At 42.8% G+C, this 22,819-nt stretch overlaps 1 protein-coding gene across 1 annotated transcript in view; it reads left to right on the plus strand.

Annotated features, from left to right (window-relative positions):
• Window positions 1-22,819, plus strand: part of JPH1 (junctophilin 1) — a 177,111-nt gene that overhangs the window by 23,308 nt on the left and 130,984 nt on the right. The window contains exon 2 of the mRNA XM_063451314.1: window positions 21,163-21,916. Coding sequence (XP_063307384.1) covers window positions 21,163-21,916 — 754 coding nt within the window. The remainder of the gene's footprint in view (window positions 1-21,162; window positions 21,917-22,819) is intronic.

Consider the following 22,819-nt stretch of genomic DNA (forward strand, 5'->3'; position numbering starts at 1 on the left):
TGAAAGAAAGAACCAGAATTTTAAATTGAGCTCTATATCTTATAGGAGGCCAATGTAGGGACTGACAGAAAGGTGAGGCGTGGGAGGTGCGGGCGGACAGGAAGATGAGCCTCGCCTCCGCATTCATTATGGACTGTAATGGCGCAAGTTGGGAGCACATAAGACCACTGAGAAGCGGATTACAGTAGTCAAGGCGAGAAAGGACAGTGGAATGGACCAGCACCTTAGTCGCATCAGGTGTTAAGTAGGGGCGGATGTTTTTGAGATGGAAACGGTAGGATTTGGCGATAGACTGAACATGAGGCTTGAAGGAGAGGTCGGAGTCAAAGAGAACACCTAGGCAGCGAGTGGTAGAGCTGATGGTAGCACCGTTGACTTGGAGGGAGACAGACACAGGAGTAACAACACTTGAAGGAGGAAAGAATTTCAGTTTTGATCAAGTTTAGTTTAAGGAAGTGGGCAGCCATCTAGTTGGAAATAGCAGAGAGTCAGTCATAGACACTAGTCAGGAGGGATGGGGAGAGATCAGGAGAGGACAGGTAGATTTGCGTGTCATCTGCATAGAAATGATATTGGAAGCTGTAACGGACCGTTTTGCTCAGCAGAGGTTAAAAACCGTTTAGACGATATTCCCCTTTCCAGATGCACCGACAGCTACTGTAAGCACCAATCTCCCGAACTGCAAACACATGAATTCACCAACTCCCGAACAGGAAACACACGAATACTGGAAACAGCCGAACAGGAAAAGCACACGAACAGCTTACACTCCTGGCAGTCAGCATACAATCCAATTCCCCCCAAGAACGAGACGACACTTCGTTTTGAGGGTTAAGCAGAGTCTGACTGTACTGGCACATACAGCCTCTTTTATTCCCAATCCACAAACACAGTACAGCCCACAGGGTTTTACAGAACAACCAATCAATCCGTACAATACACACAGACACTCCCACACAAAATCCTCCCCTCTGCCTGTGATATGATTATTGAACACAATGGGTAATCTCATTATCACAGGCAGAGGAATACAGTTTTTACACAATATTTATATCTTCTAAAATATACATGCCACAAACATAAATTTTCATAATTAGCATGCGGGAAATAAACACATACTCAAAAATCAGGGTAATCGGTTCAGGGGTTAAAAAGTTAAAGGAAAGTCTTATTTCCTTTTTCATGCCCAAAAGTGTTCCATAGATTTGGGCTGTGCGGTCGGTCAATTCCACACAGAAAAATGTCTAAGTCCCATTCGAATGCACGAACGGGACCGTTCGTGCCAATAGCCCAGTCTAACAGTGCGTTCGAATTGTCGAACGCACTTCGATTCCAGTCGAAGCGTCGAAGTTCCTGAAGGTGACGGTCAGCGGTGTTCGTGCAAATGTGTATCCGTTTTTAGTTCCATAGATTCAAGGGCATGCACCGCTGACCGCGTTCGACTAAATTAAAATGGCCGCCGCCACGTGTTCAATTTTCGAATGGCGCCCACTTCAACTACTTCGGCACTTCAACGGCATTCGAAGTGCCAATTTAAAGGTACAAATCCTTTCTCTGGGAGTTAAAGGGCCAGCAACAGCACAACAAAAATCCATTATGCCCAAATCTTGTAATTAAAGGGCCACATCTTCCCGGGCCATAGTCAGAAGGCAAGAGGCGGGCAAGCAGCCCCCTCCAAGGACACGTGGCGAGGTCGGTTTCGCCACAGAAGCCAAAGGAGCTAATGAGTTTACCAAGGGAGGCAGTATAGATGGAGAACAGTAGGGGACCAAGGACTGAACCCCGGGGGACACTAATAGAGAGGAGTTGAGGAGAAGAAGCAGATCCAGAGAAAGAAACACTGAAAGAGCGCTGGGAGAGGTAGGAGGAGCACCAGGAGAGAGCAATATCTTGTAGACCGACATTGCGGAGGATGAGAAGAAGCTGTTGAGGATCAACAGTGTCAAAAGCCGCAGACAGGTCAAGGAGAATTAGAATAGAGTAGTGACCACAAGACTTTGCAGCGAGTAGATCATTGGATACTTTGGTCAGTGTCGTTTCCACTGAGTGCTTAGCGCGGAAACCAGACTGAAGCGGGTCTAGCAGAGAGTTGGACTCGAGGAAGTCTGTCAATCTCGCATACACAATTCTTTCAAGGATCTTGAATGCAAAAGGCAGTAGCGAGGTAGGACGGTAGTTGGATGGGGAGTTAGGGTCAAGGTTGGGCTTCTTTAGAATTGGGGTAACCGTTGCATGTTTGAAGGGCGATGGGAAATATACCAGAGGAGAGAGAGATTGAGAATTTTAGTGAGAGGTGGAGAAAAATTAATTGTCATTGATTATCTCAGCCAAGGTAGACATGGCAGCTGTGGCGAGACTGGTGCGGCATGAGATCAAAAGTGAGTTGAAAGTTTGTAATTTATGCCAAAAACAATAAATTTTTGATATGCAGAAGTCACGAGCTTAAATTTAACACCTTGTAATAATGCATCAGAATTTTACATATATATATATATATATATAATATGATACCGGAGAAACTGACGGAAGCCAAGCACAGAGAGATGGACACAGGTTTCTTCAGGAAGGGATTCTTTATTCGATTCACCGAACGGGACTCAGAGGGACTAATGTCACCAAAATACAACAAGATCTGAGCCCCAGACAATAGTGTAGGTTCCTTATATAGGCATGTAACTCCTCCCATAATAAGCTCCACCCACACATACTCTTACCCAATCAATCGAACAAGAACTAACTTCCGGTTTGACCGCATGGCTTGTCCAGCACAATGGAGGAGGGGAATACTACATCCGGTATTCTCGCACATGCTCCGTACACTACTGATCGTATCTTTGCCACGTGCAACCAACCGACCGATACACCAGTATATGCACGTACAGACACCACGTGGTAATCTCGGCCTACTAAATTTATTTTTACCACCACATATATAGTGAGAGGAAAAAAGTATTTGATCCCCTGCTGATTTTGAACGTTTGTCCACTGACAAACAAATGATCAGTCTATAGTTATAATGGTAGGTGTATTTTAACAGTGAGAGACAGAATAACACAACAAAATCCAGAAAAACGCATGTCAAAAACTTTATAAATTGATTTGCATGTCAATGAGTGAAATAAGTATTTGATCCCCTATCAATCAGCAAGATTTCTTTCTCCCAGGTGTCTTTTATACAGGTAATGCGCTGAGATTAGGAGCACTCTCTTAAAGGGAGTGCTCCTAAGCTCAGCTTGTTACCCGTATAAAAGACACCTGTCCACAAAAGCAATCAATCAGATTCCAAACTGGCCAAGATAATGTCCAAGGATGTCAGGGACACGGATTGTAGACCTGCACAAGGCTGGAATGGGCTACAAGACCATCGCCAAGAAGCTTGGGGAGGTGACAACAGCACCAACAAGGTCCCCCTGCTCAAGAAAGCACATCTAGAGGCCCGTCAGAAGTTTGCCAATGAACGTCTGAATGATTCAGAGGAGAACTGGGTGAAAGTGTTGTGGTCAGATGAGACCAAAATAAAGCTCTTTGGCATAAACTCAACTCGCTGTGTTTGGAGAGGGAGGAGGAATGCTGCCTATGACCCAAAGAACACCATCCCCACCGTCAAACATGGAGGTGTACACATTATGCTTTGGGGGTGTTTTTCTGCTAATGGAACAGGACAACTGCACTGCATCAAAGGGACGATGAATGGGGCCATGTACTGTCAAATCTTGGATGAGAACCCCCTTCCTTCAGCCAGGGCATTGAAAATGGGTCGTGGGTGGGTATTCCAGCGTGACAATGACCCAAAACACACAGCCAAGGCAACAAAGTCTTGAGAAGTGGCTCAAGAAGAAGGACATAGTCTTAAATTAGAGGGACAAAAGTTGATATTATAAAAATAAGTAAGTATTACTTTACTGAGAGGGTAGTGGATACATGGAATAGCCTTCCAGCTGAAGTGGTAGAGGTTAACACAGTAAAGGAGTTCAAGCATGCATGGGATAGGCATAAGGCTATCCTAACTATAAGATAAGGCCAGGGACTAATGAAAGTATTTAGAAAATTGGGCAGACTAGATGGGCTGAATGGTTCTTATCTGCCGTCACATTCTATGTTTCTACATTAAGGTCCTGGAGTGGCCTAGCCAGTCTCCAGACTTTAATCCCATAGAAAATCTGTCCAAACGTCAGCCTCGAAACCTTAATGACTTGGAGAGGATCTGCAAAGAGAAGTGGGACAAAATCCCTCCTGAGATGTGAGCAAACCTGATGACCAGTTACAAGAAACATCTGACCTCTGTGATTGCCAACAAGGGTTTTGACACCAAGTACTAAGTCGAAGGGGTCAAATATTTATTTCACTCATTGACATGCAAATCAATTTATACTTTTTTGACATGCGTTTTTCTGTGTCAGTGGCCAAACATTCAAAATGAGAGAGAGAGAGAGAGAGAGAGAGAGTATATATATATATATATATATATATATATATATATATATATATATATATATATATATATATATTGTAAATGTTATGCCTTCAGAAAGAAACTCTATCCGTAGAAATCTTTGCATATTCTGACCATGGGCGATTTGCCATAAGGCCACCGAGGACACAACCACAGGGTGGCAGCCAGATCTTTGATTTTCTCACTGGCCAGCCCATACTCCAGCTGTGGGGCCACTACACTATCACCCCTGTTCTCCCAATACAGCAATTATCCTCCAACCACAGTCACTATCCCCACTACAGCCACTATCCCTCCACCACTTCCCATGTCCACCCACTACAGCCCCTAGTATTAGCTTAAAGGAACACTTTGACCTCAAAACACTATACTACTTTATTTTGTTCTGCTTCTATATATCTACGGGAATATGTATTACCATAAGAAAAAAGAAGATGGGGTAGAAAATCCACTCACAGATAATACCTCCTAATGTAAAGAGTAACATAAATAGGGTAATAAACCTTTTATTAGAAAAATGCTAAAAAAAAATAATTATACTAAATACACCAAAAAATGTATATTAAACAGTGGTAGAGTGAACACCAAAACCTCATCACGCCCACCTACCCTGATTGGTCCGGACTACAGGGGAGGCAATATGCCACTCTTTCCGATTTGTAGGTTTTGATTGGAGGTCTTACCTCAAGGGGTGTGTGCTTACTCCTTTTATAAACGGTTCCTGATCCTTTTACCAGTTAGTTCTTGACAAAGGCGTACTGAAACGCCGAAATGCGCGTCGAGCTGATATTAGCCGATGCTCCAACTCTGAATTGAGTTTTCACTTTTTCTTTTTTTACTCGACCTGGGCTCCCACGGTGTTCATTATGCGCTGAAGCACCCTTTATAGCTTTCTAGGGATTTTGTTAGGCTGCCATGAAGCAGTAGTGAGTTTTGCCATTCGTTTTGGGCTAGATAGTTAGTCTAGGGCGTCCTAGGGTGTCTCTCTCAATCTCATTACTGGGTGGTTTTCTATCTAAAGGATAAGTCTACCATTTTTCAAGGCAGGTTTACCATCCATTATTCATTTGCTCTTGTAGCCGTCACTTTGGATATTTGTGTCAGTTAGAGTGTGACAGGGGCTACCTTACTCTCTGCTTTTGATAAGGATGCATGCTCTACCTATTTTATATTAACACACTCTGACTACCTTTCATCCTCCACTTTATAGGGAGGCACTGGTAATACCTAGACACCTCAGGACTCCGTCTGGTCGCCTATACCTGTGACTACAGCTCTGCCCGAATTTGTATTTGTTGTTGTCGGCACTATAACCACTACCAGACACCTACTATCCCGTTAGCGCTATCTTTCCTTCTACTGTATGACCAGATTAGACCATGATGTCACACATGTAGTAAGGGACTGAGGTGATTTTTTTATTTTAACAGAATTAATTTTTAATATTAAAAGTTCCACCCACTCCCCCCGGATAGGGTTGCCACCTTGCCGGTATTTTACCGACACAGCCGGTATTTGATGCTCTGTGGCCGGTGCCGGTATTGCAAAAATACCGACAATACAATTGCCGGTATTTTTTATTTTTTTTTAAAGAGAATATTCTGCAATATTGGCACCGGCCAGGGTGTGCAGTGCTCTGAGGCCGTACTAAGAAAACATGTTGGTGCTTGGCTGTGTGAAGAGGGCTGAGATGGGATATTGCAGATTGTCCCTGCCCTCTCTACTGATAGAGTCCGCATGGGAAGAGTGGTAGGAGGGAAGCATGGCAGCAGGAGCTCAGTCTTGAGGGCAAGTACCTTTGTGTGTATTCAGCAGTCTATGTATGTATTCAGCAGTCTGTGTGGGTGTGGGCAACCCTACTCCCTATCCAGTTTCTTCTGCAATTTGAGTGGAAGAATACATAGACTATACAGTGATTTAAGACATTTGTACATCATACAAAATGTTCTGTAAGCTTTGTTAGTGACACACTGTGTGGGAGGAATAGTTAATTCTTGTTAAATACACGTTTGTTCTTAAGCCAGAGGTTATACATCTAGGCACTACAACTTATCATAAAAGATTCAGAGCGTGACATTTTATAGCGCTGAATTTTTAGGATACTTTTTAGAAGATGTTTGTTTTTGGTCAAGTGCATGAACGTTCTGCTTTAATGAGTTTATTCTTCCAAGTACTGACTTGGGAAGAATTATCGTGTAACATTGCAGTCTTTTATACCGTGATTTTCAATGATGATATAGTTAGTCATACATTCTTCGTATAAATGTTTTGAAGGTTTCAAAGACTTTATTGTAATGAGTAAAGAACGCCTTCAAACACTTTTTTAAATAATGAAGCAATTTATATATATATATATATATATATATATATATATATATATATATATATATATATATATATATATATATATATATATATATATATATATATAACATTTTTACAATCCCCAGGCTGCCCCTCTCACTAGCTTGGGGCTTTACAACATCACATTCCCCTCTCCCCCCTTATTTTTCTGTCCCTTTTTTTTTTAACTTATCTTCTAATTAAGAGGGAAGAAGTTGAGGTGTGGTGGGCAAAAAAAAAAGAAGTGGGGCCGAAATATATACACCTTAAACTCTATCATGTCATTTCACCTGGAAGGAGCCATGTCACTGCTGTACTCTTCACCAATGCGCAAGAGGTCTACGGAGGATAAGTAGGCCGTCACTCACGATGTGCACAAAGATACCTGTTGTTGGATTTAACAAAACTCGGGCGCAGAAGCTCTTCCTTTTGTCAAGTTTTGTGAACTTAGTCATGAGATAATGAGATTTCAACACAGTCAAATGAGTATTCCTTAAAGTAAAATATTCAAATGTGATATTGCAGTGGCACAAATATATTCTACATATATATCCTTTATAAATTTACAGACTAAAAATAAAATATGCAAAAATAAAGGGTCTTAATAATATGAGAACAGTTTGTCTCAAAAAAAGGTTAATTGAAAGACGTTCTCCGATGCCTAAATATGGCAGATTTTGTCACTGCTAATGTGGAATTGTCAATCCCACAGTAGTCCTACAGTCGGTAAGGGACCAGTCCACAGATCACTGGGGGACCCTTTGGTTTTTATCAAACTGCTAGAAAATGATGTGACACAAAACCATAAGATGACCGCAGTAGCCTGCTAGCACCATAACCACTACAACTGGATGGTACTCAAGTGTGCCTCATTTAAAACTAAATAAGTACAGATACTTGCTAGGTACAAAATTATATTTACAAAAGTGTGTTTTTAAGAGACTTATTTGCATTTGATGCACCTTTTGTCTACCGTGATGTGGTATGCACCTTTTTTTTAATTTTTATTTCTTCTCTAATTTTTCCCTGAGGTATCATACTCAAAATTCAATGTACTTTAATTCCTCTTAATTTCCACCCATTTAAAAGGTATAATGAGATAAATTAATATAATCTTACAGTAATTAAATTTCTCTCTGAGTCATGTTAATTTTATAGCCCGTAAACTAGAACCTGTATGCAGTATGTCATTTATTCATTGAGTGTTAAAATAGATTTTCCTTGGAAGCGCACATCATTGTATCTTGCTTCAGATTGATGTGTGGGCTGATTGTTGCGTTGGTATCCTTGTCATCATATGCAAAGGTTTCTATGGGGATAGTTCCTTTCTGAATGGATAAAGTCTTAATATATGTAAAATTCTGATGCATAATTACTAGATGTTCATTTTTAACTTGTTACTTCTGCATTATAATCTAAATTATATATATTTTTTTTTAAATTCATAAAGAAATATGGAAGAAATAAGGGTGGGAAGTAAATTTGTTTAATTGAAAGCATATTAAAATTGTATTTTTGAAATTTATATAATCTACCGTATATCCTTAAAGGGACACTCCAGGCACCCAGACCACTTCAGCTCATTGGAGTGGTCTGGGTGCCAACTCCCACTACCCTTAACCCTGCAAGTGTAATTATTGCAGTTTTTTTAAAACTGCAATATTTACCTTGCAGGGTTAAGTCCTCCCCTAGTGGCTGTCTATTAGACAGCCACTAGAGGACACTTCCTGCTTCATAGCACAGGTTTTCTGTGCTAGAGCGTCGCTGGACGTCCTCACGCTGTGTGAGGACCTCCAGCGTCGCTCTATTCCCCATAGGGAAGCATTGAAATTCATTTTCAATGCTTTCCTATGGGGTGCGCTAATGCGCATGCGCGGCATTGCCGCGCATGCGCATTAGGTCTCCTCGGCCGGCGGGCGAGATCAGTCTCGCCCACCGGCCGACGTAAGCAGAAGGAGGAGCGGCGGGGGAGGAGGAAGCAGCGACGTGGGACCTGTCGCTGCCCCTGGTAAGTGACTGAAGGGGTTTTCACCCCTTCAGTAACCGGGGATTGGTGGGTGGGAGGGAGAGGGACCCTCCAGTGCCAGAAAAACGGATCGTTTTTCTGGCACTGGAGTTTCCCTTTAAAGGGAATCTCCAGTGCCAGGAAAACAATCCGTTTTCCTGGCACTGGAGGGTCCCTCTCCCTTCCCACCCCCCAATACCCGATTACTGAAGGGGTAAAAACCCCTTCAGTGACTTACCTGAGGCAGCGGCGATGTCCCTCGCCACTGTCTCCGCGACGCTCCTCCTATCCATTGCGTCGGCCGGTGGGCGAGACTGTCTCCCCATAGGAAAGCATTGAAAAATCATTTCAATGCTTTCCTATGGGGTTTTGAGCGACGCTGGAGGTCCTCACACAGCGTGAGGACGTCCAGCGACGCTCTAGCACAGGTTTCCTGTGCTATGGACCAGGAAGTTCCCTCTAGTGGCTGTCTAATAGACAGCCACTAGAGGTGGAGTTAACCCTGCAAGGTAATTATTGCAGTTTATAAAAAACTGCAATAATTACACTTGCAGGGTTAAGAGTAGTGGGAGTTGGCACCCAGACCACTCCAATGAGCAGAAGTGGTCTGGGTGCCTGGAGTGTCCCTTTAAACATGCCAGTTATTATTAAAGTAATGATTGTAATGCATCCAATATATAATGAATGGCTGTTGCACAATATGTTTTGGAGAGGGACTGTTGTAAGTAAAATAAAGATGACTTTCCTTGTCTCCAGAGAAGAATCCTCCTCTGCAGCCCCCCGCATTGAAACTAGGCTTATGCGGCCAAAAGCCACGCTCCTACAATCAAATGCTGCTTTGAGCAGTGTTTGATTCCACGGTCGAGTTTCATTTGGTTCTAAAAGGCAGATAAAGTGAGTGTAATCTATTTATTAACTGGGCATTGAAGACATGGAAAAAAAAATATATATATATCCAAAAAATGTGATTTCAAATTATATATGGTATGTATGTGCATATTTTTGCTTGTAATGTATTGCGTTTGAATATGTGAATATTGTGAGTGTATGCAGTTGTGTAAATACATTCAGGGTTAACAAAATAGTTAAAAATGATTAGGATGAAGGGAAGGTTTTCAATTACACAGGGGTTGTTAGATTACATAGGGTGTTTAGCGTTAAGAGCATTGAAAGCTTGAGAGGGGTTATAGTTGTTGTATAAGGTTTATATATTTATATTTTGTATTATTTGGTTTAGATTGAGAGTGAGATAAAATGTAGTATTGGCGTAAATGCTGTGTTTCATTTTGAAGTGCAATTAAACCTAGTAATAAGGTCGAAAGTATTGTTTGAGGTGTAAGCTCTGAGTGCTTAAATTTAGGAATAAAAAATAGTTTAAATTAAGGGTTAAGGGAAATGGCCTGATTAGGGTAAAGACATGTGTAGTTTGAATAGTTAATTGCAAAGTACTCACTCTTATATGATTTGAGAGTAGAACTGCAGGAGCTGTTTTACTGTGTAAATCATGAATTGCTGTCTGCTCCTCATGCAAAGCATTTCCTGTGCCAGAGGCTGTTAGTAGGCAGATGGGAGATTATACCTTCCTCTTCCTGTCCAGCTTCACACAAAAACCCTGGAGGAGCTATGTTTATACCCTCCATAACTGTTCATGCAGCCCTGCTATCAGAGGGGTAACTAGAAACTACAGGGCCCCGGTGCAAAAATTGCCCTGGGGCCCCCCACCCCTCAATTTGTATAAACATACTCGAACACACAGAATGACACACAGCCACACAGAATGACACACATTCAGAAACACAGAATGACACTTCTACAGATACACACACTGACACACATGCGGATACACAGACACACATACAGACAGATACACATATCGACACATGCAGATACACAAACACAAAATGACGCATACAGATACAAACAGTGACACACAGATACATAGGGGCAAACACAGTCACACATGCGGAGACAGATACACATACAGACACATTGGCAGACAAACAGATACACAAACAGACATACAGAGCACATAGACACAAATGCAGATACACAGACACACTTAATGACAAACATTCAGATACACAGAATGACATGCATACAGATATAAACTGTGACACACATACAGATACATAGCGGCACACACTGACATACATGCAAACAGATACACATCCAGACATACAGATATACATACAAACAGATACACATACAGATACAGGCAGACATTCTCACACACACTCACATAGATACAGACATTCACATACACATACACACAGATACAGACATTCATACGCACATTCACACAAATACAGACATTCTCACACACAATCACATAGATACAGACATTCTCACACACAATCACATAGATACAGACATTCTCACACACAATCACATAGATACAGACATTCACACACACACATACACAAAGATACAGACATTCATACACACATTCACACAAATACAGACATTCTCACACACACACATAGATACAGACATTCATACACACATTCACACAAATACAGACATTCTCTCACACACACACACAAACTGTTAACAATTTTAGTCACCCTCCTGTTTCCTACCTTTGGTGCAGGAGGATGACTTCCCTGGGGTCCAGTGGCTGCCTTTGCTCTGACTCCCTCCTCTTCTCCCTGGCGCTCTCTCTTTCTCGCGCGACTCTCTTAGCTGGGAGGAAGTGATGGCTCTGACGTCATCACTCTTAAAGCGCCCCAGTGCTGACCGGGCCCCAGGTAATTCATTGCCATAAGGTGGCTTCAAGAGCATGGGCCACCCGATGGGCCCCTTCAATGTGGCCCCGGCAGTTGTTGTGTGCGGCCAGGGCCGCACCACAATCTCGGCAGGCACCGTGTTCGCAGGGGGCGGCTGGGCCCCCTGGAGTGACTGACCCTGTCGCAGTTGCAACCCCTGCGACCGCTGTAGTTCCACCACTGCCTGCTATCAAGCATAGGAGGGTGACAAAATTACATTGTACACTGGCCAAGGCTCCTGGTACTTGGCTCTACTCACCTACCCACCTAAACTCCAAAAAGACACATTATAAGTAGTATAAATATGTTCCACTCTAAAATAGGTGTCTGTGGCTAAGTTCCTACTCTGCAAAATAGGAAATCTGCCCTGCACTTGGTCTAAAACACATATGTAAATATTTACCTTTTGATTGGTGTATGCTAAATCACTTTATTAAAGGGACACTATTAATGTAGTTGTTCTGGTGAGTACAATCATTGCTTTCAGGCATTTCCATGCAAACACTGCCTTTGCAGAGAAAAGGCAGTGTTTACATTGTCCCTAGGGACACCTCCAAGTGGCCACTCCTCAGATGGCCACTGGAGGTGCTTCCTATCTCGGTGCTGCACAGTAGGCAGCTCTGTCGTCCATGGGAAAGCATTGGATTGGCAAAAAATCTGCAATTCTGATGATGTCGCTAAGGAGACGGGGCCAGTGCCGGCGGACCCACACAGCGCTGGAAATAAGGTGAGTTTTGAATGCTTTTTGGGGGGGAGGGCAAGCCATCTTAATGGTGGGTTTTGCACTATAGGGTCAGGAATACATGTTTGTGTTCATGACCCTATAGTGTTCCTTTGATGTTTTAATGAAAAAGTATAGATGGATGTATACTTCCACTATTCAAATACTCATGAAATCATAGTTCTCGCCCCAAGTACCAAGAGTGACTTTAGTCCTTTAACTAACTTTCACTTTCATGAGTATGACATGGGCTTGATCGTTGTATTGTACAGCTTATGTGGTACATAAATTTATATATATTTTAAAGGGTCATGTAACGGATCCACTGGCACCCCGACTGGGTACCTCCGTTGAAAGATGCTCCTAGCGCTTCCAGAGGACTCCAAGCACTCCACCAGACACCATAAGCACCGCAGGCTGCAGCTATCTCCCTTCAGAACGAAGCAGGAACAAGCTCTTACAAGAGCTCAGTGATTATAGCAAGGGAATATGCCTAGCATAGCAATCCCTTGTAGCAGATTCCCCCAATAAGACACAGGACTCAAGTTGAGGGTAAAACAGGAACTCCGGACTGGCTCATCCAGCCTGGCTTTTATTTCCAACTCACACATACAGGCCACACCCAGGGGGAGGCATAAAAGAACCAATGACATAGATGTTACCTCCCACACATCCCCTCCCCTTAGTGTGACACATAATCCCATTATGCATACAGTGTAAAATATACTTTTACACAACTTTCATAACTTTAAAACCATACATCACATTCACATAAAAATACATATCCACAATCAATCCATTCAGGGGAACAACATATTAAAAATGGCATGGATCAGACCAGGGGTTCAAAAGTTACTAAAAGTATATTTTGTCCCTTTCTGGCTGGCAGAAAAACATCCCCACAATGCACCCTGGTTTCCTCCCTTCTGCCCTGGAGTTAATTGGAGAAGTAATCCAATTACCCAGGACTAAAGGCAGACTCCATTAACCACATGGTTGCAAAACAACATAAAACACTTTAAAATACATAAAGTCACATTTACACATAACACACAGACATTTCACCTATCCCCAGATAGCTGGGATCTGCACGCACAAAACTACCGAATAGCGCGCAGATCCTACTCACACAGTACAATTGCCATGGAGCTAAAGTCTTTCCCATAGTCTTTCATTATATGAATAGGCTCCATGGTATGGCTATCTGGGGTATCACATTCCCATAAAGTCTGGTCCATAGTCCAAAGGCAAGAGGCGGGCAATCAGCCCCCTCCAAGGACACGTGGCGAGGTCGGTTTCGCCACACTTCTCCCCTTTACCCCCCAGACTAACAGGGTACTTGACCTCCTGCCGGTCAGTGCCCTTGTTAGTCCAGCAGCCCACCCACAAGACAGAAACAGCAGAGCAGCCCACCCACAATAAACCGTTACTACACCTGGGTGAGGGAGAATCTTGTCCAGGTTCAGGTGCCTCACCACGGCTGTGTGGGGGACTGGTAGGCTGCCTTGGTAGGTTGCTGAGGGGGCAGAGACCAGCGGTACTCTGTCCTGTTGCCAGCACTACCACGGGAGTAGTCTGGTTGGAGCCTGGTTGCTGGAGACCGACTGTCTCCCCTTTAAATACACCGCTCTGCTGCTGGAGACCGACTGTCTCCCCTTGAGTTACACCGCTCTGCCGCTGGAGACCGACTGTCTCCCCTTGAGTTACACAGCTCTGCTGCTGGAGACCGACTGTCTCCCCTTTAGTTACACAGCTCTGCTGCTGGAGACCGACTGTCTCCCCTTGAGTTACACAACTCTGCTGCTGGAGACCGACTGTCTCCCCTTTAGTTACACAGCTCTGCTGCTGGAGACAGACTGTCTCCCCTTTGGCTAAACAGCCCTGTTGTGGGGGGGCAGGACCGACCGTCCCTACCCCCTGTGCTGGAAGTGCAGAGACCACGGTCCCATCTGCACAGGTGTGGGGCTTACAGTCTCCCCCTGGTACATTAAGCTGCCGCTGGGGAGAGGTGGTAACCAGCTCCTCTCCCATTAGAACACTCTGCCGCTGGGGAATGGAGACTGGGCTCTCTATTACCTGTACATTAATGATCCGCCGCTGGGGAGAGGTGGTAACAATCTCCTCTCCCATACATACTTTCCGCCTTTGTGGAGGGAGACCGACTGTCTCTCCTCCCAATACAGTGCCCTGCTGCTGGGGAAAGGAGACTGGGCTCCCTATTCCCTGCACATCAATGATCCGCTGCTGGGGAGAGGTGGTAGCAAGCTCCTCTCCCATACATACTTTCCGCCTTTGTGGAGGGAGACTGACTGTCTCTCCTCCCAATACATTGTCCTGCTGCTGGGGGGGGAGGTCGATGCTCTCCACTTTCTGTAACTCCAGCTCTAGTTGGGGATCTGGGCCGGTTGCCCAGCATCCCTGTAGGGCCGGTGGAGAGATCTCGGTCCCATCTCCACCTGCCTGCAGGGGGTCCTCCTAGGACCAGTCTATGAGGTCCTCTACCTCGGGTACCTCTGGTTGCTGTTGGGGAGGGAGACCGGTTGTCTCTTCCTCCAATAACCCATTCTGCCGCTGAGGAGTGAGACCGACTGTCTCCCCTCCCTGTAAAACATACTGCCGCTGGGGATCTGGGCCGGGTGCCCAGCATCCCTGTAGGGCCGGTAGAGAGACCTCGGTCCCATCTCCACCGGCCACTTCGGTTTCTTCCTCGTCCCACTCTACCTGTGGCTGGAGTTTCTCCCAACGTGCCCACTGGCCTTCCCTCAACGCCCTGTGTTGTAGGTTCCGGGTCACCATGTCCCACACGAACCGCACGTATTTCTCCTCTGGATTGGGTCCGTAAAACTTCAGGCGCAACCCTACCATCGTGCCAAACTCTAGTACGGAGTAGCTATACGCCATGCTTGCTGTAGCCACTGCTGGTTCCATTATGTTGCTGAAGATAGGGACGCTGCACAACTCCACACGTTACCGGTGTCTCTGAGCTGCTTCTCCTCGCACTAGGACGCCATCCCACCGCTTGCCACCAATGTAACGGATCCACTGGCACCCCGACTGGGTACCTCCGTTGAAAGATGCTCCTAGCGCTTCCAGAGGACTCCAAGCACTCCACCAGACACCATAAGCACCGCAGGCTGCAGCTATCTCCCTTCAGAACGAAGCAGGAACAAGCTCTTACAAGAGCTCAGTGATTATAGCAAGGGAATATGCCTAGCATAGCAATCCCTTGTAGCAGATTCCCCCAATAAGACACAGGACTCAAGTTGAGGGTAAAACAGGAACTCCGGACTGGCTCATCCAGCCTGGCTTTTATTTCCAACTCACACATACAGGCCACACCCAGGGGGAGGCATAAAAGAACCAATGACATAGATGTTACCTCCCACACATCCCCTCCCCTTAGTGTGACACATAATCCCATTATGCATACAGTGTAAAATATACTTTTACACAACTTTCATAACTTTAAAACCATACATCACATTCACATAAAAATACATATCCACAATCAATCCATTCAGGGGAACAACATATTAAAAAAATGGCATGGATCAGACCAGGGGTTCAAAAGTTACTAAAAGTATATTTTGTCCCTTTCTGGCTGGCAGAAAAACATCCCCACAATGCACCCTGGTTTCCTCCCTTCTGCCCTGGAGTTAATTGGAGAAGTAATCCAATTACCCAGGACTAAAGGCAGACTCCATTAACCACATGGTTGCAAAACAACATAAAACACTTTAAAATACATAAAGTCACATTTACACATAACACACAGACATTTCACCTATCCCCAGATAGCTGGGATCTGCACGCACAAAACTACCGAATAGCGCGCAGATCCTACTCACACAGTACAATTGCCATGGAGCTAAAGTCTTTCCCATAGTCTTTCATTATATGAATAGGCTCCATGGTATGGCTATCTGGGGTATCACATTCCCATAAAGTCTGGTCCATAGTCCAAAGGCAAGAGGCGGGCAATCAGCCCCCTCCAAGGACACGTGGCGAGGTCGGTTTCGCCACAGGTCACTCCCCTGTTTTATGATTATGATGCCAGAGATACCCTGACCTGGTTCCCCAGTAATGGGGCAAACCATTTAGCAATGGATTGACCCCTTACATCAATCTTACGGTTCCGAGGCTCCCTGATGGGTTTGGTGACAAGGCTCTGCAGAAGTCACATGTTGCTGCTGTCCCCATTTATTGGCTGAGCGCATCTGCTGACAGCTCTCGGCCAATGACTTACTGTGCTTTGCACAGAATTGACATCAGCCAACCCGGAACTCTAGTTTAAGGTGTAATGTAGTCAATAGAAGGATGTAAATTTTGTTGTGTAAGAATGCCATTAATATTTACAGATTTATTTATTTATTTATTTAAATTCCAAAATTGTTGGAATGCCAGAGATTGTGCCCTGCTATTTACAGCTGTTGTTCAATGCACCCCATACATACTCTGGATACTATCTCAATGCACATTGCCACATCACACTGCAATACGGTTTTTATAACATGATGCTACAGGTACTTTAACTAAGGTCAATAAACAAATGTGCCCCTACTCAACCCCCGCCCAGCCAGATTTATTTATCATTGTGTCCATCTTGTTTGCCCCTGATATCTGACTTGCATTCCACAGCTTTCTATTAACATGTTTACTTGTTCTGGAATCACAGCACAAGAGGAACAGTAGATATTAAAATTTAAAAGTAAATTTAATGTAAATGTTGTTGAAATTGCTTCTCTTATTAATGCAAAAATGTATTTGCTTCTAATATGCTTTCTTTACTCATTACTCATTTATTCATGAGCTACATGCTCTGCTTTGCATACTTGACTGTAAATGAATTAGTGGAAAGGTTTTGTTTCATTTCCCAGGGATTTTGAGCACTGAATAGCATTTTTCTAGTAATGATTACAGAACACTTACCTTGCTGTCCTGCCTGATGTTACTAATTGTTATATTCCTGAACCAGTTAAAGAGGCACTACAGTTGATTGAAGTGGTTATGGTACATTTCTCCATCTGTAGTTTGTGCTAAACCATTTTTTTCGCATGTGATAAAAACAGCTCTCCCATGTTGCCAAATGCCTATGAAGCTGTTCGGTCTGCATTACCCATCCAAAGCTATCCAACCTTGAATGGCAATGACAGGCTGAGAGCTTATTGTACCAGATTCTCTACAATGAGCTATAGTGATTATGGTGCATAGGGTGTTCTTTTATAGAAGAAAGATGGCCAGTCATGACTGAAAACCAAATAACCATGACTAATAACCAAATCATAAATGTAAATCAATGTGATCCAGGCACTCAAGGTACAAAAGGTAGCAGATTTATTTGGAGAATCAGAACGTAAACAGCAAAGTTTCGACCTCCAATGAGGTCTTAATCAAACTAACTCCCAATAACAAAATCCATATACAGTATCTCACAAAATTGAGTACACCCCTCACATTTTTGTAAATATTTTATCATATCTTTTCATGTGACAACACTGAAGAAATGACACTCTGCTACAATGTAAAGTAGTACCGTATATACTCGAGTATAAGACAAGTTTTTCAGCACATTTTTTGTGCTGAAAACCCCCCACTCGTCTTATACTCGAGTCAATTGTCTGTATTATGGCAATCTACATTGCCATAATACAGACAAGGACCGGGGGCTGGCAGAGAGCTGTTACTTACCTTCACAGCAGCTCCTGTCAGCTCCCTTCTCTCTCCTCCGGTCCGTGCAGCTCCCAGGTCAGCTCCCTCTGCAAGTCTCGCGAGAGCCGCGGGGTCAGAGCGTTGCCACGGGTTACCGTGGCAACGCTCTGCGCGGCCGTGAGACTTGCAGAGGGAGCTGACCTGGGAGCTGCACGGACCGGAGGAGAGAGAAGGGAGCTGACAGGAGCTGCTGTGAAGGTAAGTAACAGCTCTCTGCCGACCTCCCTCCTACAGCCCATCCACTGGACCACCAGGGAGTGAGAGCCCCCCTCCCTGGCCAGCTAACAAGCAGGGAGGGGGGACGAAAAGAAAATCTAAAAATGATAATAAAATAAACAAAATATCAGAAAAAATAATAATAATAAAAGAATAATAATTAAATAATAATAAAAAAATGCCCACCCCCCACCAATGCTCTGCATCACACACACTGCACTCATACACACACTGCACTCATACACACACTGCACTCATACACACACTACACTCATACACACACTGCATATACACACACTGCACTCATAATACACACACTGCATTCATACACACACTGCATTCATTATATACACACACTGTAAATAAATATTCAATTAATATAATTTTTTTAGGATCTAATTTTATTTTGAAATTTACCAGTAGCTGCTGCATTTCCCACCCTAGTCTTATACTCGAGTCAATAAGTTTTCCCAGTTTTTTGGGGTAAAATTAGGGGCCTCGGCTTATATTCGGGTCGGCTTATACTCGAGTATATACGGTAAGTGCCAAATTCAGCAAGAATTGTCACTTTTATAAGTTAACCTTGTTACACCTTCCCAGGTGTCAGACAGCCGATCCGGATACACTGTGGGAAGCTAAACTCCAGAGCCAGACAATTGCCCATAGCTCTGCAATGACTTTTCAATGACCTATAATGAAGCTAATTCAGAAGTCTGTGACTAAACAGCCAAAGAAAGTCTGAGCTGGGGACATAGGAGAATGCTTGCAGTATCTGAACATGCTATATATGCAGCTGTTGCAAGCCAAGATGTCATATAGCTCCAAAGAAAACATGCAAAACTACAGTGAGCTGTAGTGGTAATGGTACTTGAAGTGTTCCTTTAAGTATTTTGGCAATAATCTCTGTCTGTTCTTGGCAACCTAAGTATGAATCCACTGCTGTTCTATGGAATTTGCCGTGATTATAATTCATTCTGTTTCGCTGCAGCTAACTCTTGCCAGTTCTTCCTATGTAGCATCCTGTTCACCACATGGCACAATTTACTTGTCATCCGTGATCAAGAAATGCATAGAGGAATTGCATGATATTTTTGACACAATACTATAACTTTCAAACATCCCCACATAATTAGCAGCACATTTCTGTTTTATTTTAAACATTATGGAATTATAAATAAAATTACACATCTATTCAAGGAGTCAACAAGGCATAAGTACTAAAAATAGAAGTATTGACTTGAACATATATATGTATATAATATCTGCTTGTAACCTTTTCCATCTACAAGATTTTGATTAATTTTGCTGTATCAATTTTTCATAGGAGGCAAAATTCTCTGTGGTTTAACTGCAGTTTTAAGCAATCGGTTCAGATTCTGTTTTTTTATTGGTTTTAAAAAAATTAAATAATTGTACATTTCTGAAAGCCTGTAAATCCAGTTGTGATTGATTTTATACATCCAGTACAAAAAAAAAGTGACGTGTTAAAAGGACATTCTAGACATCTTTGATGCATATCAAAAAGCTTACCTGACTTACGTAAAATTAGGTTGTTCAGTTTTCCATACCTCCACACTTTCTCCCACTTCATAAGGATAGTTTTGCCAATGTTACTGGCAAACAGAGATTTGTTAGTGCAGCAAACATGCGGTCTGACATACATTTTCACATCTTGGCGACTGCGGAAGCACTTGTATGGATTTTTAGAGTACATAACTTGCTATTAATACAATTTTAGGGTATTTTTTGTGGTGTCCTTCAGACCTAAGACTCTTTAACCCCTTAAGGACACATGACGTGTGACATGTCATGATTCCCTTTTATTCCAGAAGTTTGGTCCTTAAGGGGTTAAAGGGACATGGGTCTCAAGTTGAGACTGTTTTGCAGAATTTGAAATACTTTAGAATGTTTTTTTTTTTTTTTTTTTGTTTTTTTTTGTACAGAGAGCCACTACAGCTGTTCTTGGCACACAATTGCCAGCCGCTCTAAAGTTATACTTCTGCATTAGCTGTCCAAAACTGTCCAACCTTGGATAGCAATGGTTGGCTATATGTGTTGGTTTGCCACCCAAAGACTTATTGCACCATTACTACTACACTGCATTTAACCACTACAATGAGCTGTAGTGATTAAGTCTCTTTGCTATATTCCTGCTTTCAAACTAATAGGGGCACTCTAGTCATCAAAACAACAAGCTTAATGATGCAGTTTGGGTGTAAGGATAATGCCTCTGGAGTCTAACTGCTCAATGCTCTGCCATTAAGAAGTAAATTTTTTTTGTTTCTGTCCCTAGCCACACCTCCATTGGCTGTGACTCACATAGCCTGCATGAAAAACGGTTTAACTTTCATTCAGATAGTAGTTTACTTTAAAAGTGTTTATTTCCTGCTCTTTAAATTGAACTTTAATCATACACTGGAGGCTCCTACAGGGTCTAGCAAGCTATTAACAGAGCAAGAGATAAGAAATTCTAATTTAAGCAGATGACTCTTTACAGGAAGTGTTTAGGAAGTCTGTGTAAGTCACATGCAGGGAGGCGTGGCTAGGGCTGTATAAATAAAGAGATTTAACTCCTAAATGGCAGAACATTGAGCAGTGAGACTGCAGGGGCATGATATATACACCAAAACTGCTTCATTAAGCTAAAGTTGTTTTGGTGACTATAGTGTCCCTTCAAAGGAAGAGAAAACCCTCATCAGTGGTTGCAATGCCAGAACTGACGGTTTGAAGAGAGATCTTGTGCATAAAAACAGAGAACCACACGAGCAATTAACTTTTGTAGTTCGCTTTATAGAGATATTTACTCTTAATAAATGTTTGTATAATAACTGATTCTGTGTAGTTGAATCCAAGTTTTTTAAACGGGTGATTACTCATTTATTGTTGTTGCTTTCTAATAACTTTTCATTATTTTTACTGTTTGACTAAACATCCAATTGTTCTTTTGCAGGCACGTACCAGGGCCAGTGGATGGGGGGAATGAGACATGGACATGGAGTGCGGCAAAGTGTCCCCTATGCCATGGCTACAGTTATTCGTTCTCCTCTCAGAACCTCTCTGTCATCTCTACGCAGTGAGCAAAGTAATGGCACTGTACTTCATGATATTGGAGCTGACAGTCCAGCGGGGACACGTGGGGGTTTTGTTTTGAACTTTCACAGTGATTCAGAGCTGATGACTGGCAAGAAGAAAGGTTTATTCAGAAGAGGATCTCTACTTGGTAGTATTAAACTTAGGAAATCCGAGTCAAAGATCTCCATATCTAGCAAACGCAGCTCAGTGAGGAGTGATGCAGCAATGAGTAGAATTAGTTCAAGTGATGCCAACTCTACAATTAGCTTTGGAGATGGGGACTGTGACTATTGTCCAACGGAAGATCGCGTAGATGCCACAACAACCGAAACCTACATGGGAGAATGGAAGAATGATAAGCGCTCTGGGTTTGGTGTCAGCGAGCGCACAGATGGAATGAAATATGAAGGTGAATGGTTGAATAATAGAAGGCACGGGTATGGATGTACTATATTTCGAGATGGCACAAAAGAAGAAGGGAAGTATAAAAACAATGTTTTGGTCCGTGGAATAAGAAAGCAGCTTATACCGATAAAAAACACAAAAACAAAGGAAAAAGTAGACCGAGCGGTTGAGGGAGCACAGAGAGCTGCTGCTGTGGCAAGGACAAAAGTGGAGATAGCTGCTTCAAGGTAAGTAGTATGTGCTAGTTTCTGTTACTTTCTTTTTTTCTTTTTATGATCCACCTACTTGCATTGTGGAGTTATGTTTTTTTGTTGTTGTTGTTTTAATTTGTTTTCAACCAAATTCTACGAGTAAAACATTACCTTGAAAGCTCCCCTAGTATCAATGTTATGTTGAAAAATTACCCTGCATATTGCATTTGATCAAATCTCAATGATGTCTCAAAAATAAATTAATATGACTTCATGCTCCTATCCGACATACCTATCGTATTTGTCATAATTTACTATGATGCTCTTTATAGTCTATGTAGTGCACGTTATTTACAAATAAATTGATGAATAGCGTATTCTGCAAGGGTTCATTGGTGTACAACACATTTGCAGCATTTCCAATCAGGGTAGTTTACAGTACCTGAAAAAAATCACTATTACTTTTCTTTGTTCTTTAGTAATTAGGGGCAAAGCTTTGTTGTGCCCCTTTAGTAAGGATAATTAGAGGAGCATAACACAATTGCCACAGCTTTCTTCCTTCTCCAAGAATACCCAATTAATTAAATAATTGTGGAGGTGATGAAAACTGTTTGGGTACACAGGGAGGTCATAAAGTAAGAAAACAGAACCAAAGCAAGTGCACCGAAACTAAAAATAAAGAAGAGTTTTGTGAAGTCACCATACAACAGAACGTATATTACAACATTTTCCCATGCTGGTGTCCTTTGCATATCAGATTTATTAAATGTGAAAGCTGGAACAGGGCATGAAACTATACAGTGTCAACCTAATGCACGTGCCTAGATGGGAACAAATTGGAACATTTCTGCTATATACAACATCAACAACTGCAAACACGTCTTAACAGTAAAACATGGAACACACATTACAAACAAGTTCAGTCATTTACACACCAAT

This window comes from Pelobates fuscus, chromosome 4 (genome assembly GCF_036172605.1).
Source record: "Pelobates fuscus isolate aPelFus1 chromosome 4, aPelFus1.pri, whole genome shotgun sequence".
Lineage (NCBI taxonomy): Eukaryota > Metazoa > Chordata > Amphibia > Anura > Pelobatidae > Pelobates > Pelobates fuscus.